We start from the raw sequence: 10,039 nt of genomic DNA on the forward strand, positions 1-10,039 counted from the left end.
AATCCTGAACCTGAAACTGAGCACAAAGAGAGCTCAGCCTCAGATGCACCCCCTGTATTGAGTCCTCATGCACCCAGCTCGGATTTTCACTCCTCATCTTTTCAAGTCCAAGATCATTCACAAAGCATTGTTTCATCTGTACCTTCTGAGGCCAATATAGGTAAATCAACATCTCTTAACGACTTTACTTGAGACAAATTAGCCCTTCAGCATTTAAACTGGCCACACCTGTCCAAAATATTCTACTTGTTTTATATTTAAACCAGCCAGATCTGCCCCCCCCCCCACCTCCCTCAAAGTCATTCTGAAAATAAATAAGCGTTACACTTGACTGAATGGATGTGAATGCTAAAGGATTAAGCAGAAAAAATATAAAGATGTCAAGAGTGTTAGTAATGGTGACTCGTTAAACCAACTTTTGAACCTCCCATTGTGTAGCATCAAATATTGATCTGATATTAAACGGTCGTTTTTGCCATCATTCCTTGTGACAGTTCAATAAAGATCACTACAACTGTTCCGTGTATTGTTTGCGTAGTTTTACTAAGCAGGAAAAACAAAACAAAAAAAATCCTCTTCTGCCGAATAACATCCAGTTGTTTTTGAAAATAAGGTCTGAAGACGATCTCTCATTGCAACTGGATTCTTTGAACTTGCTGAATTGGTTTTTCTTTTTATATCATTCCAGGGCATTGATGGAGAAAGAAGTTTTATGAGCTCAACCCAAGATTAAATTGTTAATACAACTAGTATGAAATTCGGATCTTCCAATAACAAGGTTCATGAAATGATTTTACAACTGAAACCACCACAACTCCTCTTTCTCTTCCTCCTCCTCCTCCTTTCTCTCTTCTCAACACAGCCATCGTTCACAACATTTGAGCAGAACTTGATGTTACATTTACATGTCTTCTTGCAACTCACTCAACTCCAAAGAACTTCCTTTCAATTACCATATCATTTACTGCCAAATTTTGTGTTTTTTTTTTCTTTATTAAAAAAACTGTTCATTTTTCCACATTCACTATTATTACCTCAAACAGACACTTAATTACTCTCGTTATCTTTTCTTCTCAACTCTATTTTACAGTAGTTTTTTCCCTAATTAATACATTTATCTATCATTGCTTTTCCGTCTCTATTTTTTGCTGTACTGTTTTGAAAATAAATCCAGACTTAGTCACATTACATGTATACAAGGCGGCAATTCTTTGTGAACTGGTTTGATGTCTGATATCATAGAAAGATCTTATACAATTTTAAAAATGGTTTGACTGGCCAAATCTCCATGCCACCTTACTTCATTATTGCACTCAGTTAACTGGAAAATTTTTAACATTTTCCTTTCATTCCTTCATATTGTATTTCAGTCCAATATTATAATTTCAAAACAATTTCATTAAACTGAAACAGCTTTGTACATAAGTAGCATTAAGCACGATAAACTGTTATTTATCTCTTACATTTGTATTTATTACTTTTGCTTCTCTCTGTCCTTTTGTTGAGAAATAAGAAAATGATTTCTATTCTTGATATTCATTGACCCTTTTGGTACCAATCCACCAGAAACTGTCTTTGGTTCTTTGATACAAATCACATCTTAAAATGATCTCAAAATCTCTCAAGATTTCATTCTAATTTGTTCCAAACACCAACTTAATAATGGCAAAGTTATTTCACTAAATTCTTCATCATTTCGAAAATTAAGTGAAACAAAACAGACGTGTTTCAACAGAAATTTGGTAACAAAAGGGTTAAGCAAAAGGCTTTGATTTGTGACAAATTTCAAATGTTTTATTTTATTCAGTTTTGTAATTAAATTGATGGTAATTTGTTTAATTTAATTAAGAATGAGATGGTTTCTATATATATATATATATATAGATAAAAAAAAAAAAAAAAAAAATTTAAAAAAAATTCACAGGAGAAATATTCTGGAAATTCCAAAGGAATTTGGAATGAGAAAATAGTTGTCCTGCAAATGGCACCTGTGCTGGTGGCATGTAAAAGCAGCCATTATGTTCTCAGAGTGGTTGGCGTTAGGAGGAGCATCCAGCTGTTGAAACCATGCCAAAATACTGGAGTCTGCTGCAGCCTTCCAGCTTACTAGTCTTGGTCAAACTGTCTAACCCATGCCAGCATGGACAACAGATGTGAACTAATGGTGATGATGATGATGATGATGATTTTCAATGAGATTTAAAGTTTAAAAAAGTTTCTTGACTTTAATTGTATCTAGCTTAGTGAATGAAATCTTGGCAACCAATCACATCTAAAGTAACAGTGTACCACAGTATTAACCAGACTATTAGATGTTATACATCGCTGGTCACAGTGCACTTTGCATTGTTTCAACTTTTGAATGCTGCCACTTCGCTAGCTTGGCAAATAAAGCCAACATTCCTCCCTGATCAGAAGACTATTCCATTGTAGAGTGACCTGTTTACAGCTTAGTGGACTGGAGTAACATGAAATGAAGTGTTTTGCTCAAGAACACAACACACTGCCCAGTCCAGGAATTGAACTTGTGATTTAGCAGTCATGAGTGCAACACCCTAACCACTTGGCCACGTTAGGTTTTTCAACCTCTCTCCATGTTATTATATTGTATTCTTTGTTTCATTAGTTTAAACCGTTTTCTGCACCTCCATCATTTAATTAATCATCCAACATAACCAACCACCAAAATACCATGTTCCACTCTTTTGATTTTGCTGTATTTGAGGGATTAATTTGTCCACAGTTGGTTATTAAGAATGTGGCCCCAACTCTATTCAAATGTTTTATGTAATTAAGAAAGTTGTGAGTTGTATGAAAACTGTATTCAGTTACACAAAAGCGAAAATATTTATTGCAACCATATTATAGAGAAACAGTTTCTTTCAGGCATTGAAGGTTATAATAATATAAATGCATTAAAATAATGGTCATCATCTGCATTTCTTTGGGTCAACTGGAATTCATTGTTGCAAATTTTCTACGGCTGGATGCCCTTCCTGTAGCCAATCCTCACCCGTTTCCAAGCGAAGTAATATTTCCTCATGGTCAGATATGTTTCCCACAAGAGACTGGAAATGAACGACATCGCTTGTATAACAGTGACACTCATTTACAACTATTACAGGATGTCAAAAGAAGGAGACACAAAAACATATATATATGCAATGGGTTTCTTTCAGTTTCCATCTACCAAATCCTCCCACAAGGCTTTGGTCAGCTCTGAGCCTTTAGGAGACACTTGCCGAGGTGCCACACAGTGGGACTGAACCTGGAACCACATGGTTGAGAAGCAAGCATCGTATCCACACAACCATGCTTGTCTCTACAAACGTATGTACAAACTTTTCTTTGCTTTCATTTTTGTTGATATTTTGGTTTAATCTCAGGGCAGATATTTCCTCTGTTTCCATAAGAAAGAGAGTCACATCACTTGTAAGATTACTTCTCTCAAAATGTCCTCATATTTTCTTTTAGAATAAATAAATGAATTTACCCAGTTGAAATATAACCAGACATGTCTTTTCGTTTCCTTTGTTACATAACAGAAATATATAGGACTAAAATCTCAGATATTCTGGAATGTCCAGTAAATATATCCCTAAAGTTGGTGCTCAATGGTTTTTGAATGAGAATCAGGGTAACTCTTTACGAATTTACTATTTTAACCGTTTTTAGACCTGGGTCCCTGTGTCTAACTTTATTCTTCATCTGGGTTCCTAAACATTTGTTTTAGTCATTTGACTGCGGCCATACTGGAGCACTACCTTTAGTCAAACAAATCAACCCTGGGAATTATTCTTTGTAAGCTTAGTACTTATTCTATTGGTCTCTTTTGCCAAACCGATAAATTACTGGGACGTAAACACACCAACATCGGTTGTCAAGCGATGGTGGGGGAACAGACGCACAAACATACACATATATATATATATATATACGATGGGCTTCTTTCAGTTTCCATCTACCAAATCCACTCACAAAGCTTTGGTCAACCTGGGATTATAATGGAAGACATTTGCCCAAGGTGCTGCACACTGCAACTGAACCCGAGACCACATGTTTAGGAAGCAAGCTTCTTAACCACACAGTCATGTCTGCACTTCATAATATTTTAATTATTTTGCAAAGTTTGGTGAAAACACTGCAAACACATTTCCATCCTTTGACTTCTTCAACCAAACAGGAATTACACCATGAACTATAAATTGTTACAAACTCACAAAATCATTCAAGTCGTAAATGTTGTTTCTTACAAAATTATAGTTTATTTTTTTTATTGATATATTTTTATTATTTATCTTTCCAAGCTTTTCACTGCAATGTTTCCAGTTATATATGCTATAAAAGTCTGTAAAAAAGGAATTCCTTCACCTGTCAAAGAGCTGAAAAGAAAAAAACGAAGCAAAATAGAAAGTAGCTACCATCACAAAATGTCAATGTTTTTTTTTTTTATATATAAATCCATGCTGTGTAAATATAAAATATTCATAATGGAAAATTAGAAAGGATTTCAAACCCAGCCAAAGTTTCTATATCACCTCACGTATTCGCACCAGCCCCTAATGTCCCCTGAGGGCAAGTCCAGACACATCTCCATCATCATCTCTCTCCCAATTCACTCACCTTCCTTTTCCAAATGGAGTATCCATGTATCTACTCTACAACAAGACACCTGTATCTGTCCCTTCTATACCTTAAATCTCTCAAATGGTACAACGCCACCACCCACTAATGTCAAGGGTTTTTGCCATGTAGGGCACTTACACACACACACACAGAGTATTTGAAAAGTACAGTTCTGTTTTATAATACATATCTATAAATCTTAGAAGTCTTATCAAGTGAAATAAATCTTTCTCAGATTATCTTTGCTAATCCTTTGTTTTCAACTGTCTCACTTCAATAGTGTAAGAGATTTTAAAAAATGTGTGTAGCTTTTGTGACAGGAGAAATTAACCCTTTCATGGCCTTTTTTCTGCTGAAATACACTGCCTTTGATTCAGTTTATTTTGAAAATAACGAAAAATTCAATAAGAATAATACAAATGGCGACGGCCACGGGTTAAAGCTGTTAATACAAGGGAGATAACAATTTAACTTTTTAACTACTATTATTATTATTATTATTATTATTAAATGCTTAGCAGTATTTCCCCTGTCACTGCATTCTGAGTTCAAATTCTGCCATGGTCGACTTTGCTTTTCATCCTTTCAATAAATTAAGTACCAGCAGAACACTGGGGTTGATGAGGTCGACTAGTCCCCTCCCCATAAAATTTCAAGCCTTGTGCCTTTACTAGAAAGGATTATTATTATTATTATTTAAGCTGGTGTTTTGAATAAGAATTAACAGGAAATTTTGATTGATGGATTAATTTAGATCACTTTTAAAAACCAGAATCACAAGTGGTCTCGACTGGGTTGACTTTATGTAAAAATCAAATGCTCAGTCTAACAAAACTCATTAAAGTTTATTGATGAAAAGGAATCTGATTGATTAAATTTTGAATTTTTCACTTACCTAACCAAAAATGGTTGAGGAAAACAAATGATTTGGTTTTGAGTCTTAAGGACGGAGAACAAATTCTTTAGAAGTAAATGATGTCGACATTTATCTATTTTCGTTAAAATTATCTGGAAGTAAACAAACACATACATGATAGCAGAAACAGGTGGAGTAAACAAATACATACATCATAGCAGAAACAGCTGTAAGCTAATGAAGTAAACAAACACATACATCACAGAAACAGCTGTAAGCTAATGATTATCTAACTCCTGTACTTCTATCATTCATTAATTGATAGCACACTCTGTACTCTACTGTTGCTTTATTCTAAATTATAAGTTCTAAGAACTAGTCATAAGTATTGCTATGTCTAAGTGAAACCATGAAATATATATATATATATATATCGCACCTGGGGCAAGTGTCTTCTATTATAGTCTTGTGCAGAGATATATCGTGAGAATTTACAAAAGTCAAGGACGAGTGTGTAAACAACAAACAGATGTATTAGTTTAATGCGGGAAGTGAGAAAGTCTTTTATGTTTCGAGCCTACGCTCTTCAGCAGAAAGGAACACAGAAATTAATCAGAGAGAGAGAAAATAAAAAAGGTTTAGTGGCTAGCGATCTATCACACGCACATGTACATAACATACAAATGCACAGAAAATGGAGCTTTTATCAGCAGTTTCTGTCCATTAGTTCCACTCTATTGGAATCAATGTAATTAATTAACTGCCCCTAGCCCCACCCTCAGAATTGCTGGTTTTGTGCCTGAATCAGAAAGCATTGGAAGAAAGGGATCTTTTTTAAAATGGGGGCCACATTTTTCATTAATGTTTTACGTAGTGTTTTTGGTACCGAAAGACTTTCAAACTTCGTATACTTATCTATTTTGTGTTATAGAACAGAAAAATATTTTTGTATTCGAATTTATTTCATGTAAAAGATTGTCTTATTTCGATAATTTCAACCAATCACTGACGTCCACTCAGCCGATATACATTAAGTGCCGACTACATAAACAAACGATTCTTCGTTTTATTTGCTTTTTTCATTTTAAATTTGCTTTAACCCTAACTCTAAGCCTAAGCCTAACCCTAACCCTAACTCTAACCCTACGGTTAGGGTTAGGGTTAGAGTTAGGGTTAGGGTTAATTGTTTCAGAATCGTTTGTTTATGTAGTCGGCACTTAATGTATATCGGCTGAATGGACGTCAGTGATTGGTTGAAATTACAGAAATACGACAACTTTAACATGGAATAATTTATGGATTTCTTTTTTTTTTAAGAAGACTAAGAGAAAAAGATGTTTTATATGACACATTCTACCAGTGTTCCAAGTTTCAAAGTGTTTCGTTAATGAAAAATGTGGCCCCCGTTTTAAAAAAGATCCGAAGAAAGAATTCAAAATGTCCTCAGTAGAACTGTTTATTCAACTCAACAGTAACAAAACTAAAATCTTTGTAAGATCTCATACCATCTTCATACATCATGCAACAATAATCAAAAGAATACTTACAACGTAAGGAATACTGAATTCTTCAAACATTTTAAAAGCAATTTTGTCAGTAGATAAGATTCCAACTTTGGAATCAATCAGTAAAAATGTTCGGGTTAAACTGTTAAAGACAAAAATACAATGTTTTACTATGATAAAAGCTTGAAAAAAAGTTGACTAATCAGACAAGATCATTGCACAAGTAAAGTACCAATGTCTGTTTATCTTAATTCGGATCAAATATTGCATCTGAAGTAAAAACAGAATTTTGGAAATGAAACTCATCAAAAGATCAACCATTTTCTAACTTTGCTTTTCAGTTATTAGAATTAGATGCAGAATAATTTTATTTTTCCCTTTGCGCTGGAATGGCTGTGTGGTGAGAAGCTTGCTTCCCAACCACATAGTCCCACTGTGTGGCACCTTGGGCAAGTGTCTTCTACTATAGCCTCGGGCTGACCAAAAGCCTTGTGAGTGGACTTGGTAGACAGAAACTGAAAGAACACATCGTATATAAATATATATACAGTAATCCCTTGCCATATCGCAGTTTATTGTTTAAGCTTACGTCTATTCCTCCGTGGTGTTTTGCATTTATAGAGCAGCAGACTCACGGTTGAGGGATTGTGAGTTTGACTCTCAGACTATGCAATGTGTGTGTTTATGAGTGAAACACCTGCCTTGCAGGGTCTTTTAACCAAACAAATCAACCCCAGGGCTTATTATTTTTTTTTTAAATTTGGTACTTATTCTCTCAATATCTTTTGCTGAACTGCTAAGTCCTGGAGACATAAAGAAACCAACACCATCATGAAGCATGGTGGAGGACAAACACAGACTCAAAGACACACACTTAAGTATGTATATACACAAGGTTTCTTTCAGTTTTCATCTACCAAATCCACTCAGAATGATTTGGTTGCCCATAGTAGAAAAGACTTGCCCAAGGTATCATGCAATGAGACTGAACCTAGAACCATGTAGTTGGGAAGCAAGTGACTTACCACAAAACCACGCCTGCTCCTTGTTTGTATAGAAAATAATTATGTTCTTGTTGAGCAAGATAGGTTTATGAACTGGTTGGAAATAGTCTTTGAAACATAGGATTTGCATGTGTGTGTATGTATGTGTGCATGCACAATGTCTCCTGATATCAGAACCAACGTTGGCCAGCAGACATGATGTCTGGGGTAAACAAGATGCTTGTAATCAAACGGTCTGTTCAGGCTTCTATTATTACCTCTGCCTCAGCGAAGGCGGAGGTATTGTTTTCAGTCATATTTGTTTGTTTGTCTGTGGACAGGATATCTCAAGAACCGCCGAATGGATTCGGATGAAACTTTCAGGCCTCATGACTGGCACAAACTGATTAGATTTTGGGATCGTTCTGGAACCGGACAAGGATTCTGGATTATTTGTTATATTTACATTCACTTGTTTTACATTCTTGTTTGCAAGACATCTCTGTTATTAATTCTACTCGTGTCTCTCTATCTTAGTAGAAACTGATGGATAAAGAAATCAAACTACATAAACAAAACGGCAGCAAAACCGTTCAGAAATTAAATAACACATATTTTTATATAACATATATATTGTACATACATATTAACACTTTACAGTATATTTACGCATATACATACATCTATACATCGATCTAAAACAACAGGAATACTAAAGGAAGGCCGGAATTTAAGAGAAGAGAAAACCAAAAGGTCTCATGCTATTCATTTAAAAATTCCTGAGTTGAACTTATTATTATTACCTCCACCTTTGAAACTATTTTGAATGGTGAATTTGTTAACTTTGGCTTGTATTAGATAAGGATAAACTATTTATTACTGTTACTAAATTTTCTACGGCCACCTTCACATTCCTTGACTACCATTGGGATCTATCAGGTACTGGACAAGGATTCTGGATTATTTTTCCATTTTTTTAAAACTTAATTTTTGAGAGCGGTCATGTTCATTTTTAGTATTCTCGTTTGTGAGAGCAGTCGAGTTTATTTCAGATATTCTCATTTTAAAAATCATCTTTAGCTAATCGTTGAGAGGACATTGGTGCTCTTGTTATATTTGGCTTACATTTAAGAATTATGAAATGAAACAAAGCAAAACGAGTTTAATTCTAATGATGAAAATTAAGATTCTGACTTCTGATGTCTACTTACTTTCTTCTGGAACTGATGTAACTCTCCACACTTTCAACGAAATGTTCAGGCATGTTGAAACCGTAACCTGGCATGTCAATTAAACGAAATGTGTTTTCCAGTTCATAAAAGTTCAGACATTTTGTTCGACCCTAAATTGAATTTGAAAGAATGGAATTTGATTTTCATAAATAATAACTTGGAATGACAATATTTCATGTAAACTTTGGCCTTAAAATATTAAATGGTAATGAGACTGGTGCTTTGCATAAAGCTCCCATGCTGTTACCATGTAACAAGCAATCACCACACTTTGTAAAGTGGTTGGCATTAGGAAGGACATCCAACCACAGGAACCATGCCGAAACAGACAACTGGACCCTGGTGCAGCTCTCCAGCAGGCCAGCTCTTGTGAAACCATCTAACCCATGCCAGCATGGAAGATAGATGTTAACTGCCGCTGCCGCCGATGATGATATTTTAAAGTTATGATTCTAAACTAAAAAAAAAGAGAGACTGAATTCTTTAAAATGATTTCCTTGTCACACAAGTGATCATCATCATCATTTATACATAATGTATACATTCCATCTCATCCAAACCGACAAACCCATGCCAGCATGGAAAGCGGACGTTAAACGATGATGATGATATATATATAAAGAATATATATATATATATATATATATATATATATATAAAGACAAAGCGAGGGAGAAAGAGCAGTTAACTCAAGGTTATATTAGAAGACACTTGCCCAAGGTGCCACACAGTAGGACTGAGCCCAGAGCCATGTGGTTGGGAAGCAAGCTTCTTACCACAAAGCCACACTTGCGCCTAAGTAATCAGACCAGCGACTGGATGCTGAAAACTAGGATT

At 35.0% G+C, this 10,039-nt stretch overlaps 1 protein-coding gene and 1 long non-coding RNA gene across 2 annotated transcripts in view; one reads left to right on the forward strand and one right to left on the reverse strand.

Annotated features, from left to right (window-relative positions):
* The first annotated feature begins 6 nt into the window (after positions 1–6).
* Positions 7–1,462, forward strand: LOC128248315 (uncharacterized). Its single transcript, XR_008264549.1, has 2 exons — positions 7–160; positions 689–1,462. It is a non-coding gene; the product is annotated as an uncharacterized LOC128248315 (long non-coding RNA).
* Positions 1,463–4,240: 2,778 nt separating this feature from the next.
* LOC106871572 (GTP-binding protein 8-like) overlaps positions 4,241–10,039 on the reverse strand; it is a 7,738-nt gene continuing 1,939 nt past the window's right edge. The window contains 4 exon segments of the mRNA XM_014918078.2: positions 4,241–4,382; positions 5,522–5,634; positions 7,030–7,129; positions 9,182–9,323. Coding sequence (XP_014773564.1) covers positions 4,295–4,382; positions 5,522–5,634; positions 7,030–7,129; positions 9,182–9,323 — 443 coding nt within the window. The 3' untranslated portion in view covers positions 4,241–4,294.

Source organism: Octopus bimaculoides, chromosome 7, assembly GCF_001194135.2.
Source record: "Octopus bimaculoides isolate UCB-OBI-ISO-001 chromosome 7, ASM119413v2, whole genome shotgun sequence".
In the NCBI taxonomy this organism is placed as follows: domain Eukaryota; kingdom Metazoa; phylum Mollusca; class Cephalopoda; order Octopoda; family Octopodidae; genus Octopus; species Octopus bimaculoides.